The 18,053-nt window shown below is 42.4% G+C and overlaps 1 protein-coding gene across 1 annotated transcript in view; it reads left to right on the top strand.

The window, feature by feature from the left end:
* Positions 1–18,053, top strand: part of Palld (palladin, cytoskeletal associated protein) — a 446,518-nt gene that overhangs the window by 182,120 nt on the left and 246,345 nt on the right. The window contains exons 4-8 of the mRNA XM_051169959.1: positions 2,794–2,860; positions 4,204–4,309; positions 6,695–6,769; positions 11,808–11,949; positions 12,729–12,752. Of these exons, the coding sequence (XP_051025916.1) occupies positions 2,794–2,860; positions 4,204–4,309; positions 6,695–6,769; positions 11,808–11,949; positions 12,729–12,752 (414 nt within the window). The remainder of the gene's footprint in view (positions 1–2,793; positions 2,861–4,203; positions 4,310–6,694; positions 6,770–11,807; positions 11,950–12,728; positions 12,753–18,053) is intronic.

Below are 18,053 nucleotides of genomic sequence, written 5' to 3'. Positions count from 1 at the left end.
ACCGATACTTTTAACTATTTCCTCTGATGATCAATTGCCAAAAGCAGAAAGACAACTTTTTAAATGTATTAATGTAGGGATGAGACCCAGGGTCTTTTATATGCTCATCACGAACTCTACATCGGTGCTATAGTTACAAGCCAAGAAAGTCTGTCCTTTTATGGCCCGGCCTGACCTTGAACTCACAAAAATCCTCTTGTGCTAGGGTTCAAGTCTAGTCCTGTATCACAGTGCCTGGCTCTCAGAATAAATTTTTTGTTGTTGTTCATTCTCTGTCGGGTTTGTTGCTGATGTTGCTGTTGCTGCTCCTCCTCCTCCTTTTCTTCTTCTTCTTCTCCTCCTCCTCCTCCTTCAGTCAGCAGCAGACTAGTCGAAGCTAGTCTGGAACTCAACTCCTTCAGAAGTCCAGATTCATCTTAACTTCAAGGCTATCCTCCTGCCTCAGCTTCCCAAGTGATGGAAATAGAAGTGTAAACTACCACACCCAGTAAGAATGACCTTTTAGTGGGGCCAGCAAAATGGCTCAACAGGTAAAGGCACTCGCCACAGAAGGGTTGGAAACATGACTGTGCTCCCCCAGAGCCTGAATAAAAGAGTACATGGAGAGAACTGACTCCATTGAGATGCCGTCTAACCTACACATGTGTACCATGGCATGCATGCCCCCTCACTCTAAGTTTATTAAACAAGAAAAGCTTCTAAAACAGAAAGCATCAGAGGAAAATTACTTTTTTTTTTTTTACATGTTAGAAATGTTTGGAGTCAAGTGAACATAGTTGCTTTTCTCCCATGTTTCTGACCACTCTGAAACAGCTAGAGACCACATCCACAGGACTTTGCTCCCCTTAAAGTCAATTTTATGATTCCAATTAATCTGATATCTCAGAAGAGCCCAGCCCATGCTGATAACAGGCTTTCTTGGTAGCTCCTCAGGGCTTCCCCTTGCTTAGCCCCTTCCACCTCCTCATTAGAGTGAAAGCTTCCTCCTCCCTCTAAAGCCTGCCTTGGCTGCTTCCATGTGTTTGCCTGGTTTTTTTTTTCTATTTACCCCCCACAGCCCCCAGCTAATCCTGCAGTTCATTCGCCATCACCACCCTCAGGCCCTGCCAATAAACTCCAGTCCCTTCGTCTCCAGCACTCCAGACCTGCCTCATGTATCTATCTACCTGCCTCTCCAACATGCTGCCTCTTTTCCTCTGCTGCATACTCCACTCCCCTTGGCCAAACAAGTCTTGCAATTCCCTAATGGCGTGCACTCACCCCGGCAGAGGCTAAAGGCCGGCTCTGGGCAAGCATGGAGCTAAACACTCTGAGGAATCCAGGAAGCCTAGAAGGTCACGGGGGCGGGTGGGGGCCTGTCACCACCTGGAAAGTTTCCTACCAGCTTGGTCCTTCCTTTTCCCTGCCTATAAATTGAGCACAGTTTACTTCTTGGTGAAGTTATAATAGGTTCTAACAATCCAATGGTGCTATGAGCCAAGCTGAGTGCTGAGTAAATATTAACTGTTGACAGTTTGGTGGTTCCTTTCTTAACCTAGTTTCAGTTCTCAGAGGACTGAATATTTTCTGGCAGAAGTGACAGGTGACAGGCACCTCGGTGTAAACAGAGAGCCCCCGAGAATCCAGAGAAGACAGCAAAATGGCATCCAAAAATGACAGAATAGCAAGAGTGTGTCCGAGGAAAGTGAGTCGCAGAACTTCAGGTACAAACAAGGAAACTGAAACCTGGCAAGGCAGGCTACCCTCTCCCTCCCCTTGATCCTCTGTGAGCCTTCCTTGCTCCCTACTTGAGATTGCAAGCCTACTCCATTCCTCTCCCTGCCCATGCCCCTCTCCTGCTTTGTCTTTTCCCGATTTTGCCATATAAGGTATTTAGTTCTTGCTTCTCTATCTGTATGCTCACAAGGACTCTACGAGGGTCTGTGTATATGTTGACACTCTTTGGGACCACAGCCCAGCTCCCTAAGCAGTGTTCACCCATGATCACATTCCAATCTGTGGATCAGGATCACGTGACTTGCAAATAAATGCTAGACGGTCTGGCCAAGAAATCTAAAAGGAAATCATGAACTCTGTTGAATGCAGAAATGAGGAGTTCTCGTTGGAAGTCAGGCATCTTCTCCATGGCTTCATAGGAAAGGAAAATTAATCTGACAGAAGAGAAGGATGGATTTGGGAAGGAAAGAAATGGAAAGGTGTGAGCCTTCGTGGTAGCACAGGAGCCAGGTGAAGAACACCCACACTGAAGAAGTAGGAAGAGACAGAACAAACATTCCAATACAGTTGCCTCAGCAAGACTGTTCCCAAGGTCAACAAAGGACCTGAGAGACTTACTGCAGTAGAGGTGCTATCACACTCAGAGGAAGAGGGGAGAAGCTGCTTCTGATTAACAGCAGTGAAGCCTTGAGAGGCCCACACCATGTGATCGCCCAGGGTTAAAGTTTAAAACCACGGGCATTTTTCCACAAAGGCACTCACTTTTGTCTCATAGTTTTCTAGCCATGTAAAAGGATAGCTGAGATGGCCAGAGTGATAAAAAGGAAGCTAATAATAAATCCATCCCTGCAAGCACAGTGGTCTCGAGCAGGCTATTAATAGGACCTTTAAGAGATTATTTTCTGAAGAAATGACAGTAAAAATTGATTTGACACCAACTCATCCTTAATTATGATGTCCATCTGTAACACAGACAAGACTTTGTGTGTCGTTATTCACAAATGAAGACCAGTACTCTCTGTAGATGCCGAGACTGCACATCCTAACTGTGCCGTGATGTTTTTAATGTCTTCCCAGGAGCCAGTTCAACGGACTCTGACAGTGAGAGCTTGCCTTTCGTATCAAAAGCTGGAGATATGCCACAGTGAGTACCTTTGGGTTCCCCAATGGCCCTTGTGACAAAGAGGGGGGCAACAGAGCTGTTGGATTTTGAAGCCAGGTGTGGTTGGCTGGGAAAGGTCCAGTCGTGTCCGTCGGAGATAGAGCGTGTGGAAATGGGATACAATTTTTCACTTCATATGAGTTTAAACGGTGGAGGTTTTGTAGTTCATCGTCAGTATACAAAATGAAGCCAAGTGCCGCGTTAGTTTCAAAGACGGCCACTGGACTAAGTAAACGACAAGAGCAGTCACACTGAGAGAAAATTCAGTTAGGCTTCTGTTAAGGTGTGGATGAGGATTAAAGTGTCTAATTGGGCCAGAAATAGATTTTCTTTCGGATAAAGAGCCTCTACAAGATAGACCTTATATCTGAAAAGGCCAGAACTTGCTCATCCCTACAGAGACATGAGTTACTAACACAATGTCAGTGTCGCCTCTATTTTACAAAAGTATAGTCGAGCCTACCTGAGCTGGAGAGAAAGCTCCATTGATGCTAAGATGTGCTAACAATCATTTTTATTTGATAGTAAATACATAATAGTCCTATCTGTTGCTACTTTCCCTGATTAGACTCTTGCATGCTAATGCAGGTACTGTCCTGCAATACTGTTACAATAATGAAATCACTGTACATAGTTTGAAAAGCCATGTCCACTCAACATCAGATAATCACAGACACAGAAGGAGCTTCTGGTGTTGTACACTTTACCTGATTTATGGTAGAGTTGGGGTTCAGAGACGTCACACCCTCTAGGCCACGGTGGGGCTGGAAGTGGACTCCCCGCCCCCAGGATATTCTCTTCCACCACACTAAAGGCTGAGCCCTGGGAAGAGACAAAAAAAATCCCAGGCTACTCTTAACAAAATTCGAAGGCAGCAAGAGGGACAGCTGTTAACCTTAAAATAAACACTGAAACTGACTTAGGTATAGGCCCCTCGCCGTAAAGATGTCAAATATTTGTTAATTGATAAAGCCTGGAGCTTCGACGGTTCTTGTTTTCCCTTGGGAAGTTTTGAAGGCTAACACCTTGAAAATCTTTATCGGTGTTCTTTGCCTCTGTTACTTTTCTTCCATCCATGTGTTTACTAAAGCCCGTTCTATCTGTGCGCTGAGGACACGGCTCTTCTGTCTGTGTTGATGAATCCCAACTACTGAAACAAATTTTAATAGAAGTAGACTGAGTCTACAAAAAGAAACCCAGGCCTTCTGTAAAAATTTTTTTAAAGAACAATTGCTGATTTAAAGTAGTTGTTGTTGTAGTTGTAGCAGCAGCAGCAGCAGCAGCAGCAGCAGAAGACATTCTAACACTCACTTCTCTATTTACAGAGCTCAGAAGAAAACAACGTCCGTTTCCTTGACAATAGGATCCTCATCTCCAAAGACAGGAGTGACCACAGCTGTGATTCAGCCCTTATCTGTACCTGCCCAACAGGTAACTGTGCCTCAGCCCTATAAGGAGCTGAGTTCAGGAGCAAGCAGGCTGCTTCCTTTTAGGAAGAGGACTTTGTTTCTAACTGACACATTCCCTTGCAATGTTTGCTGAGTAAAAACAACAATCGAAGGAAGTAAAGGCAACAGTTAATGTTGTCACTTTTGTTCGTTAAGAATAATCTGTAATCAAAGCCACACCGGCAGTCATCAACAGCCACATTCTCATAGCAGTCTCTGAGAAGATAAATGGCCACTGCCTTAGCTCTGTCTGTGTGACTGTCCTCAAGTGTGCATCCCCTCTGTCTGTTTGTCCAGTTAGCCTATCTTATTAGCTTACTTAAAGAGGCCAGTAAAGTTCACACTCCAACAGGAACTTTTCCTAACTTTGAAAGTCAAAGGGTATGGGTTAGAAAAAAATTTAAATTCTTTGCCTTCACTATACTTTTTTTAAATATTGGTTTTATGTTCGTGCAAGACTACCTTATCAAAGAGAGAACAACCACCGGGAAGTAACTGTAATGAGTTTACTTTGCAATCACCATCAGCATTATTTTTTTAAGTCAAAAAAAAAAAAAAAGAAGGAGGAGGAGGAGAAGAAGAAGAAGTCAAATGTCTATAAATAATTGATATGATGTAAATCTTTAAGTACAACAATAGTAGAAGGCTTTCCTGACACTCTTGGTGAGCAAATCCATCCCTAGTTAAGAGACTTGTCTCATGCCTTCCATCAGCTTTTATTATCCATAATATTATCTATAAGCACTATAGTAACTACTGCATACCATATTCATAGTAACATATAGAAGATGAAATCTGTAAAGAAAAAGCACTTGTGTTCATCAACTTGAGAGGAATCAACAAGGACAAGTCACCAGAAATGGCAGTATGATAGATATTTCCTTTAGACTGCTAAACCAGGGTGATATTTGTGAAACTATCTCTGATCAAACCCATGGATAGTTTTTGTTCATGAGTTTGGCTTTTAGTTATCAGCAAGTATTTATTAGAATGCTAAGCACTATGCTAGATTTCATAGCAGAAAGCAGAAAACATCAGTGCCTTCTCCATCCTGGTAACTGACTAGACTGGAGAAAACTTGAGATACTTCTGAACATGGCCAAATTATTGTAAAATACAGAACAGAAAAAAATATATACATTGATGTATAGATACAAACACTGCAATTGTGTGCAGAGCACATTTTGAATGGCTTTATTTCTATAGGAACATTGAATAATGCATCCTAGCTCACAGATGTGATTGAAGTATTCATCATTTCTTCCTTGCAGACAACGAAATGAAAAGTTAAACACTTAGGATCCAGAGTTCCTGGGTTCAAATCCCAACTCTACTCACTTACTAAAGTGACTTTTGTGCAAAAGCATAACCTCTCTGGGCCCAGTTTCTTCATCTCCAAAATGAAGATGATAGTAGCCACAGTCTCTTGGGGGCCACTATGAAGAGTCCCTGAGTTGGTTTTCATGACATTTCATATAATGTCTGACCCAGGGCAATACTATAAAAGTGTCCATGTATTCTTTTGATGTCGAAGATGGTGAAAAGTGAGACACAGACCTCCTGAATCACAAGCCAGTAAAAAGTATTGCAGGGACAATGAATAAGGTCTGTCACTGCTATCGTATCTCCACACCATGTGATGTCCCATGGTATATTCAGATACGTGGTATCAGGTTGCCATCAATTTATAAATGAGTAAGTCCAGATTACTTGAAAATATGCAATTTCACACACACACACACACACACACACACACACACACACAAACACACACACACTCACTACCTTTTATTTTCCATTCACAACTCTGAAGCATTTTACTTCCCCTGAGATGAATGCCTTTCAGTCATCGTTTTAGTACCTTGAGTTTTTTACACATCAATAAATGAGTTTTATTTCTTTCCCCTGTATTTTCTGTCCTCCTTTATTGAAGGAGCTCACGTTAAAGAAAATAAGATAGGTAGATGTTTCAACAATTTACTTTACCCTTCATTGTCAATAGCTTATCCTTTTGAGTCAAGGAATCCAGACAGTATTTTAAAATAAAATATAGTGTCCGCAAGAACGTCTAAACGGACCCCTGTGGAAGTCCCACACACAGAAACCCATTTGGTAATTGCATTTAAAAGCTCTCGGATTCCCCCCGGGACCAGGGGAACTCTTACCTCCAATATCCTTTTGAACAGAGAAGAGTAACAGATGTGAAATGCGGAAGCAGAACAACGTCTGGCGGGTAATGGATGGCGATGCGTCCATACACTCAACCCATTCAAGTGGAGCAATCCCCACAGCAAAAGGTTGCTTTAGCCTATCTTCTCAGAGATTTATATATATTGAGAATCCGATCTGTGCGTCTCTGCTCTTTCAGGTTCACAGTCCGACTTCGTATCTCTGCCGACCTGATGGAACCACCATGGGCTGCCTTCTTCCTGTTTTCACTAAGGTCTGACATCTGGAAGTCTCATTCTCCATGTTTTCTTTAGTGCTTAAATTTCATTCACATGTGACTTTATGTAGCAGCCCTTAAGATGTGAAATGAAGATATTAATAGGCAGATCGTCGTGGTTACCTTAGGGGATGGGTAGGTATTCATTGAATAATGGCCGTGCAACTATTTTCTTATGCAAGACTGGGAAACATGGCTGTAAGCAGGTGAAACCAGATGTCTGACCTAGTGGGAAATCCAAGAAAGGCATGAATAGTAAGACATAGTTCAGTATTTAAATTTTTCTTTCTCTATAGCTGGGCATCATAGTATATGACTGTAGTCCCAGCACTTGGAGGCAGAGAGGCATGAATATGTAGGAGTTTGAGGCCAGGACTGATCTGTGCAGTGAATCCCAAGGAAATCTCTTGAAAGATCTAGGAAGCTTTATAAAACAAACAAGCAAGCAAATGAACAAAAGCCTAATTTTCCATTGGTTTTAAGTTAGAGATTTACACTGCAAGTTGAATGAATCCTATGTCATTGGATGACTGCAAAGTCAGAAACCCGTCCATGAACACCTTTCTTTCTTTCTTTCTTTCTTTCTTTCTTTCTTTCTTTCTTTCTTTCTTTGTTTTTGCTTTTGGAGAAAAGTCTAAAACTTTATTGACAGCCATTTTAAAAGGCCAAATAACAGGAAAGATAAGCCAGTCTCATGTTGAAAGAATAACGAAGTCCTTAGTCCCCAGATAGAGGACATATCTAATGCAAATTTTACTGAACTCCCAACAAGTTTCTTGTTTCTATCCATTTGTTTGATATAGAATTTAGATGGGAGGTCCTGTGCCCAAAATATTGCCATATATGTGCACACATTCCAATATATTGTTTTAACTTCAAATCCAAACACTTTCAGATAAAAGCAGGAGTCTAACCAAATAGCTGAGAAGTCAGAATAGGACGGCAGAGCTATTCCAATAGCTGCAGGCATGGAGAGATAACTTAGGGACACAATGAACTTTTTAGTAAATTAAAGAAAAAAACAATTAAATTGAACTCCACACTTTTCACAAAAACAAATTCCAGGTAAGATGAAGATGAACAAGAAAATCTATCTATAATACTTCTGTGTGGAAGCCTGAATGTCTCACACCTGCCATCGCTGCCCTCAGGAGGTTACCGGAGAACTGCTGTGACGTCACAGCCAGCAAGGGCTATACAGTGAGGCCAGATCAGCCTGGACGATGGCATAGAAACCTATTTCAAAAAAGAAAAAGAGTGTGAGGGAGAAGGAATTTATGTCTGGCCACATCAAAATCAGCTTACTTTGTGTAGGGAAATGTTTTTATTTTGCCTCCTAAGCCTGACTGAATCTAAGCTTAATAAAGACCTTTTTCTAAGTGGTTACCCCCCTCATCCAGTGTATGTAGAAAACAAATGGTACCAGTTGAAAATGCCCACCCAAAAAAAAAAAGCTAGCAACACTAAAAGCAAAAGAAAACCTTTAAGACCCTAGCCTAAGTCTGTGTAACAGAAGGTAACATTTTCTGCTGATGCTCTGAGAAGGGACCGCCTAGATGGGTGGATGCTCGCAGTGAGCATAAAGTATAAGAGTTTTTCAACACCAACTTCTCAAGGGCATCTCCGGAAAAGTGTGCTGCGTCATGCATTGTTAACTGTGACTCAGCTGATTTCGGGACACAAACACATCCTTTTTTTCTGGCTTGCTTTATTTATTTGTGTAGTTTAGTTAGTTAGTTAGTTAGTTAGTTAGTATTAATTAGTTGTTGTTGTTGTAGACGTGGATATACTACATAGCCCAGGCTAGCTTCCAACTCACAATCTTCCTGCCTTAGTTTTCTCAGTGCTCACTATACCCAGCATTCTCATGACTCTCCATCTGAGCAGACCAAGTCCATGTCGGGGCTACAGGAGAAGGAAACACAGACGTCCTGTCCTGTTGTCCTTCATCACAAGGTCCACAGGTTCCTCCGTCGTGGGCTGGCACATGTAGATGTTACAGATTCCTTCCTGCCTGGACACTAAGAGGATCCTCAAACTCTAGAACTGAAACCTCAGCTTCCTCCATCGTAGTCCAACTGCGAGGGCACAGGCACTATTAACAGTCATCTTTCACTGTCCACCACCACCACCACCACCACCACCACCACCACCACCACCATGCACAAATCAAGTCATAAAGTGCTCTATGTGCTAGCAACATGGCTGATGTAGGTTGCTTTCATGTCAATCAAGATAGAGAATGTGTGAAGGAAATGTATGTGTTGCTGGCTTCTGACCCGGTGCTCGGTGTGGCGTGCCTGCCTCTCTCTCTCTCTCTCTCTCTCTCTCTCTCTCTCTCTCTCTCTCTCTCTCTCTCTCTCAGATTTGCAGCATCCTTTTTAGTTCAGGGATTAGTGGAGCAGATTTAGACAGTGATCCTGCATCTGCTCTCAACTCAGACGACCCTTGGACTCATCACCCCGATTGCCCCGCATTCCTCTCGTGCGCGATGGTGACAGTGCATGCCAAGTGGGCTTTTCCCATCAAAGGAGTACCTCCATCTGCTTCCTCATTTTCTCTAAAGATTCCCAGCACTCCTGCAGAGTAGTGGGGTTGGCTCCTACAGCAGAGTTGGTAAGGACTGTGAGACTGTGGGTAACAGGGATGTCCACGGGACAGCTACTGCAGAGGGCTTTTCTTCCCTTAGGCCCTTCTAAGAAATCACAGTGCCTACTCAACATGTTCTGTGATGTGGGATCTTTTATGTGCATCCTGGACCATCCAGGATTCCCACGGGCTACACTGAATGATGATCCAGATGGCTAAGCACGGCCTCTGGGTGTTGGTTTTCATCGTTGTGAGGGCTCCTTCTTATGTTTCTGAAGGTTGTCTTAATGGCTTAGAGGGCTTAACCATCCATGATATGAGTGTGTGCACACTGCCGGTGTGTGTGTGTGTGTGTGTGTTGGTGGTGTTGTTGCTGTTGGCGTTGTTACAGAAGAGGACAAGCTAAAACTGAAATCCAAAAGCAAGCATAGGTTTCTGTAGGCATCTACTCATTTGCTACAGCTCTTGCTTTCAAACACAGCAAAAAAAAAACAAAACAAAAAACAAAAAAAAACATAATTTTAGGAATAAATCTAATATCCTTTGATGCCTAAAAGCTTAAGCATGAGAAATATTTGGGTGTCATTTGTTATGTACCAGAAATGGCTTTCTGGAGACATTTCATAGGCTGGCCCACAGAAGCTAGACCGCACACTGTGCTTTGAAACACTAAATTAACTCATCTCTGGCTACAATCATAAACTACAAAACATTTACTTAAAAGTCAGAGGCTTTCTAGGGCCAGTAAGATGTATCATCTGATTAAAAAAAAAAAAAAAAAAAAGCTCTTTTCACCAAGACTGAGTTTACTCCCTGGGACCCACATGGTAGAAGGAGAGAACCAAGTTATCCTCTGCCGTGTGTGTATGGCAGTCCCCCACCCAGTGACTAAACAAAGATAGTAAAACATGAGGACACTTAGAGCCAGCTATTTCCTACACTTAAAAATACAAATAGAGAAGAGAATGTAATCATTAGTTGATTTGTGTTTGGGGGCCTGGGTTTGTTTTTCTTGCTTTTTTATTTTGTTTTGTTTTTTAAGAAAGAGTCTCGCATAGCCCAGGCTAGCCTCAAACTCTCAGTATAGCTCAGGGTCATTTTAAACTTCTGATTATCCAATGTCTACTTCTGTCTGCTGAAGATCAACCCTGATAGTTCAAGCAGAGTAAGTGCTCTCTACCATCTACTGTACATATCCAAGCCCAGTAGTTGATAACCTTAAACTTTTCATACACATACATGATATATATGATATTCTTATAAACTACCCAAACCAGACACTCACCTTACATTTTTATAACTCATTGGCGAGCACTGTATGTATTTAGAATATCCACAGCGTTTTAACGTTTATGCTACAGGACATTTGCTGAAGGTTTTTTTCCCCATTTGCTGTCAGATTTGTGACCAGCTGTTATTCCCCAGACCTTTTAAAAAAACAAAAACAAAAAACAAACAAACAAAAAACCTGCCCAAAGTTCATACACTTCCTAATGAATTCTGTGCATTAGTTTATTTATAGGTAAGCTTTTTTGTTTAGGTTAATTTTTTTTTCCAATCATGACTTCTTTAATTCAAAAGACCTACACACCTGTCAGGTCTAGTTAAATCCTCAAATAGTCTGAGTGTGTAAACAGCCCTATCCCTGACTAATCTTGGAGGGGGAAGGTGGGGAAAGGACATATGTGAGGAAATCGTTAGCATTCTGCCATTGAATAACAAGCCTCAAAACTTCACCTCTTTGCAGCCTTAAAGTTAAATTAATTTATCTTTTTGTATCATAAAAATTTATTAGTCTGCAGTCAGAGCAGGGTGAGGGCAGCAAGGCAGTTACAAGAGAGGCGGAAACGAAGGTCAGTAAGAAAGACGTGCAGCCATTCCGCGAGTTTTATTATTTGACTCGGAATCTTGCTAGGAGAAAATGCCAAACCTCTTAGTTTCATAAGCCTGACACAGGACACTGGTCAGGCAGGGCTGGTGGGGGAGTACACAGAAGAGGAGGCTGCCAAAGACAAACGTGTGTCTTCTTTTCTCTTATCTGGCTTCCCTAAAGATCTGCAGTCATTTGGAATAAAATTAATTGTTTGGAATTGTTCCAGCAGCTCACCATTAAACGTGCATGAAGGAAAGTGGCAGTTGTTGCCATCAAATTCCACAAATAAGGATCGGTGCAAATCTGTAAACAGCCCAAAAGGTGCTACAGGCTTTCTGATAAACATACTAATCTCATGACCCCGGAGATCATGAAATGTCTCGTGACCAGTGGACTTCAAGGCATTCGTCCATCTTTGCCTGAGCCCACGGCGATTGTTTTCCAACAACTCCCTTGTGCGGGTTTTGTTCCTCTGTGTTTGGGGTTTTGCCTAAGACCTGGTATCTTCTCCACTGTGAGATTGTTTAAGGAGCCATGAAGTCTGAGGAGGGTCACTGGCTTCTTGAATTTCAGGAACTGCAGAACACGGCAGCCTCCGAGGGCCAGGTGGTGGTCCTGGAATGCCGCGTCAGAGGAGCGCCCCCTCTGCAGGTCCAGTGGTTCCGGCAAGGGAGTGAAATCCAAGATTCTCCGGACTTCAGAATCCTCCAGAAAAGTAAGGAGGGGTGTCCATTCTCCCGAGTGTCTGTTGGATGTTCTCTGGCTTCATGGGAACTAAAATGGACTTACACGAGCAGTTTTGTGTCTCCAAAGTGGGATGAGACTTAGATAGTCCATAACGTGTAGGGAGTAAACCAAGCCGCGTGTCTCAGCGCCGAGCACTCCCCCTTCCTCACACCACCCTGTAGATGTGGCATCAAAGGAACCTCTGGGATTGTTCATCTATAGATGAGCACCCCAATGTGAACATCACCTCACTAGTTTCAGCCTTCTATACCGACTTCATTCTACAACCACTCTTGGTAACATAGTGTCCTCAGTCACCTGCTGTTACGTTGTTTACCAATTGAAGGGCCTAAGAGCCTAACAGGTAACAGGCCTATTTCTTTAAGAAATGCCTTCAAACTGCGCCTGCACTGTGTGTTATACGGTAGGACAACTGCCTGCATTAAAAGGGCCAGGAGTAGATGCTCTTTTTTGTTGTTGTTGTTCAAGATGCCCATGATGCAGTAGGCAGTTAATCCTGGAACTTGCCCCATGACCCCTTCCAAAACCGCTACTTGTGAAGTACATAAAAGCATTGGTCTACCTCATTTTTACGGAAGAAAGCCACAACAAACCCCCACCACCACCACCACCAAACGCAGTCCATGCCATTTCCACACACATGGCCTAGCCAGAGCAATGGGAACAAAGCACTAGGTTGGTTATCCCCCAAGACCCTGTTCTAACACTCTGTTCCATTTTTTTTTTCCTCCTCTTTCATACAAACAGAGCCGAGATCAACAGCTGAACCCGGTAAGTTTCTCCTATTGGGGGTAATGTATCTTTTGGATTCCAGAAGGCTTTTTGTCTCTATTTTAAAGCCACACACCACACTGAATGATGTTTTGCAGTTCCTTAGAAACATGAAACCATCTTCCAAACAATGTCTTCTTTATTGTGGGGGTCTGGGCACTGCGAGCCTCATCATTTTTATTAGTAAAACATGCGGCTCAGACAAGAACATCGGCCTTGGGGACTTAAGACGTTTTGACATACGGTGCTTTATAATCAGTCTGGTGACCTGAAAGCAAACCTTTCTGAAATTTCAGTAGAAAAGAGAAGCGTGTTGCAGGCTTTTGCTGACCAGAACCCACTCTAAGACTCTACTGCTTAGAATGTGCCTGAGCGAGAGCCCTACTGACATGACAGAGTGAGCTCTCCAGGCGTGGCTCCTCTGCGTGCCCAGAGCCATAAACTTTTACTGTTCCACAAGCTTGAAGAAAGACACCATGCCCTGGGATCTCTCTCTCTCTCCTCGTTACCAGGTCATCTGACCTCACCGGAGTGCTCTGTGATGCGGGAGTGTGTGCCTTCGACCGCGTGTGTGTGTGCGCGTGTGTGTGTGTGTGTGCGTGTGTGTGTGCGTGTGTGTGTGTGTGTGTGTGTATGACTCCCCATGAACCAAAATACTTTGTGTCCAGGTATTTCATAGTATGTATCACACACACACACACACGCACACACACGCACACACACGCACGCGCACATGCACACACACGGTTGTTTTCTTTTGTGTTTTTCCCATCAGCAAAGACGCAGTCCCACTATTTCTTCACAGAGGTTAGAAAAACATGTCATTTTCCTGTGTGTGCTGTTTATGCTTCTGCTGCAGCGGCAGGCAGACAGTGCCAAATGTGCCTTGGAAGCCATGGCCCTGACCTGACCTTTCCCTTGGAATTTGAAGGTTCCCAGTTAGCAGGACATGGTACAGTTCTCTGCCCCTGAGCCTGTCCCATCGGAGCATCAGGTCTTTCAAAGCAGAGTACTCTCCTCTTAGGACTGGAAGTCAAAAGGATAGCTCTTTGGGAATGACCAGAACTGATCTGGCAGCTTCTGAGTTACAAGCAGAGCATGCCAAGCCATGCAGTGTGCGAGTTACCACGTTAAAAACTGCAGCCACTTTCCAGGCTGTGGAAACTGGCCACATTGTACTTTGTTTTTGATGTCTTTGTATACAATTGAATATTGCTAGGTCCCATTGTATGGAATGCCTGAGAATAAATCCCTGGTAGGAGCTCATATGGAAAGTGTATTGGAACTAAGGGTTCATCTTTTGCATTTACTGGTTCAAACAATATCAGGTAGATAGATGAGTAGGCATATTTTAATAAAAGGCAAATGGAATATTTCCCTCAGGTACTATGTATAACATAGGCAAGTTATCCGTTTCAATGGTTTAAGTACAAATAACACTAAAATCTTAGAGAAATCAGAGGGCGTTTAAGCTTATTTTGGTATTGGACTTTGGTTTTGTTGTTGTTTTGGTTTTGGTTTTTGGTTTTTGGTTTTCCAAGACAGATTTTCCCTGGCTGTCCTAGATTCGCTTTGTACACCAGGCTGGCCTCAAACTCACAATGATCCACCTGCCTCTGCCTCCCAAGTGCTGCGAGTAAAGGCATGCGCCACCACACCTGGCTGGTATTGGATTTTGTAGTTTGGACAATATATCCAACTTTCTCCACTATCTTCATCTACCGATGTTGATGACAATCTGTCAGATGTCTCCTATGAGTTAGCTACCACCTTAATTTTCAAATTATTGTCTTGTAATTGCCTGCTTTAGTTTTGTGTCCATGTGTGTTTGAGCACTGAAAACACTCACCGTAAGGCGGGGAGATGGTTCACTTGATAAAGTGCCTGCGGATGTAAATGTGGAGATCTGAAATCCAATCCCCTGAATGCATATAAAAAGAAAAGGCCAGGCAGGGTGACTATAACTCCACTGATGGGCCAGGTAGAAAAAGATGGATTTCTGTACCTCACTGATCAAGTACCCTAACCAAATCCATGAGATTTACCTTCCGTGAGAAAGCCTGTTTCAAAAAATAAAGGTGGAGGGATAGAGAAGGGCTCAGTGGTTAAGAGCACCTGCTGCTTTTGCAGAGGACCCTGGTTTGGCTCCTAGCCATCGCAGGGCAGCTCCTGACCATTTGTAACTTCAGGGCCAGTGGTTACAGCACCCTCTTCTGGCCCCCACGGGCATTCCACCCACATGGTGCACTTACATGCAAGCCAAATATTGATACATATAAAATGAAGGTAAATAAATCTTTTAAAATATAAACAAACAAATGAATGAATACTGTGGAAAGCAATCAAGGAAAGACGTCCAGTGCCAACCTCTGTTTTCTACAGACATGCACACACATGTACACACATGCACAGTAACAAACACACAGATGCACACACACACACACCAAAAAGAAAAAGAAAACACTCAGAATACACTGAGTACCAGTAAATTTGGATGATGAAGGCTAATGGAAGCAGCTCCCTTCACTGCCTCCATTGCTTCACCACTCCTCCCATAGACAGTCTTAGTATTCCAGTTACAGATTTTTTTTTTTTTTGCTGTTAACAAACATAAGTTTGATAATGAATTACTTAATAAAGTTTTTTGTGAACATTCCAGACCTGTAGAACTTACTTAAATGCCTTTGAGGTGGGCACATCTATGTCATGGCTGAAAGCTGACAGCATAAAAGGCGCTCTCCTCTTCTGCTCCATGACCTAGCAGTGGATATAAGATTTGCCTTACCGTGTTTGCTGAATTTTCTTATGTTTCTTTCCCTTTAATTATATCTGAAAGTATTTTAAGACAACAGAGTACCCCCGCCCCGCCATCCCAACCATAATAACTGCATCTGCTAAAAGCACAAGTATCTTGGCAGAGAAATATTTCAAAGAAAAAAATCTGTCAATATAAGGAAAAATGTAGTCAGGAATTTTAAAAGGAAGATGAACTTCTCCTGGCCCCTGATACTTTCACCACCAACATGTTTACCATGATGACTAAAATTGATCCTTTCATTTTCCCAATGGGGCACCAATATGTTTCCCTTGGGGAAATCCACACATGGTATACAGTATTAAATAAAACCCATGGTCATGGGTTTTTAAACAACAAAAAAATTTAACACAAGTGCGACTGTTCATGTGACTGCTTATGTGTGTGGGATGGAATATAAACTATGAGTCTATTTTGAAACGTATTCTTATTTAAACGAAGTTGGGTTAGCCTAACAAAATGAAACGTGACTTATTTCTTAATTTCCAAATATTTCCCTCGTGTTGACCTACAAATTTCCATATCAAATGTGTGTGTGTGTGTGTGTGTGTGTGTGTGTGTGTGTGTGTGTGTTCAAACTACTTACTTCTCTTAAACGACCTGACTGATTACTATATCTAACTGGCCACTGGTATATTCATCTACATAGAATGAATGTTGGGTCTGGCTGCTCTGATATCTGTATCTTAATCACAGCTAAGTAGAAACAGAAAACAAGCATGGCTACAGTATATCTGAGGCAGGAGATAAATTTTATAGGACTCAGGCAGTGATGTTTTCCAAATGCTAAGACATAAATAGCCTTTGAAATCAGGGACAGTATGAAAACAGACTTTATTGCTCTCTCTTCCCTTACTCTGCCACAGCTGCCCTTTCCTGGGCTCCCTCATCTCTATCTCTCCCAGTCCTGCATCCTTCCCTCCCTCCCTTTTGCTCTCTCCATCAACTCCCTCACTCTTCTTATCCATTTTTCCTTTCTACTCGCCTTATTATTCATGGGTAAAACTCTTTAAGGCTCTAAAAATAAAGTGGAAATTCCCTAGGATCTAGATATGGGCCCATTAGGATTATACATTTAGATAAAGAAGGAAATAGCTGATCCCTTTCCCCATGCGTTTGTGCAACTGAAACAGGTTTTCCTTGTCACTACTGTGCTGCGTCTGTCTAATGTGTTCTGCACTCCCCGCTCTGTCTAGACAGGAGCCAGCTTCATCACAAATCTTTTCAGACTGCTTTGTGAATTAATAGTTAGTCAGCTTACTTAAGGCCAACATTGGTTTGTCATATTACCTGCCGGGCCTCCTTTGTTTTTTGACATTCTAGCTCTACTCTGATTGGATCCTTCAAAGACTAATGTGGGATAAGAGGTTGAAGACGCATTCACAGATGTTAATACTTGGGCTGTTACTCAGCCGTCTGGAAATAGCCACAGACTGCCTTGAGTTGCCTCAGTAGCCTTGTCTAATGATCTAATGGCATGTGAAGTGAAAGCCACAAAAAATGGGCTGGGAAACACACACACACACACACACACACACACACACACACACACACACACACACCACACAGTGTTTCCTACTTTTTTTTAAAAGATTTATTTATGTGTATGTGTATATATGTACATGTTTGTACACATGTGTGTGGGTACCTCATGAGGCCAAAGGAGACCATAAGATGCCCCTGGAGATGTAGTTACAAGCCGTTGTGAACTGCCTGAGTGTTGGAGACTGAACCCCGGCCCTCTGTAAGAGAAGCACAGGCACTCAGGAGGCAGAATTAAGTGGCTCTCTGTGAGTTGTGAGTTCAAGGCCAGCCTGGTCTACAAAGTGAGTTCCAGGATAGGCAGGGCTACAAAGAGAAACTCTGTCTCAAAAAAAAAAAAAGACTTAATATCTCTTTTTCAATATGACTCTTTAATTTACCATTGTAACCTCTTCTAGATCTTTGCTCACTTATTGACTGTGTGCTTCAGAATATGAGAGAAATTCTAATAATTTGAATGTCTTAAGGATTGAGTTTGGTAATAGGTGACTGTGTAGATGCTTGCTCTGAAGCCAGTAGGTTGTATGCAGTTAAGATTAAGTTTTAAGTTAGAATAGTAGCTCTGTAGGACAAAACTATCCTGTATGCAACCTGTGCTCCCCTTACTATAAGACAGGGCAGGCAGGGTGCCTCTTCACACTGTCAGAGGTCGGTCAAAAGGTTTGAAATTTTTGGCACAAACATCTTAATACTTCGTGTCTGACAGAATGCAACAACTAGTTAAAATTATTGTTTTTTTTAACATTGGGTCAACGTCCTTTTTGTTCTATGGGACACTTTTTTATTGTAAAACTGAGTTTTTGACAGGACTGTGACAAAAAACAAGTACTCCTGAAAATCTGTATGGAAATGAGCTTTGCTATATCCAATTTGACTTCAAAGGGATTGTACAGTCTCTGCTTAATGCTCATGTCTGTTAAAATGCAATTGTGATTTTTTTAAGA

Source organism: Acomys russatus, chromosome 27 (assembly GCF_903995435.1).
Source record: "Acomys russatus chromosome 27, mAcoRus1.1, whole genome shotgun sequence".
Lineage (NCBI taxonomy): Eukaryota > Metazoa > Chordata > Mammalia > Rodentia > Muridae > Acomys > Acomys russatus.
The sequence above is the reverse complement of the archived record's forward strand: the minus strand, read 5'-3'. Positions and strand labels throughout refer to the sequence as shown.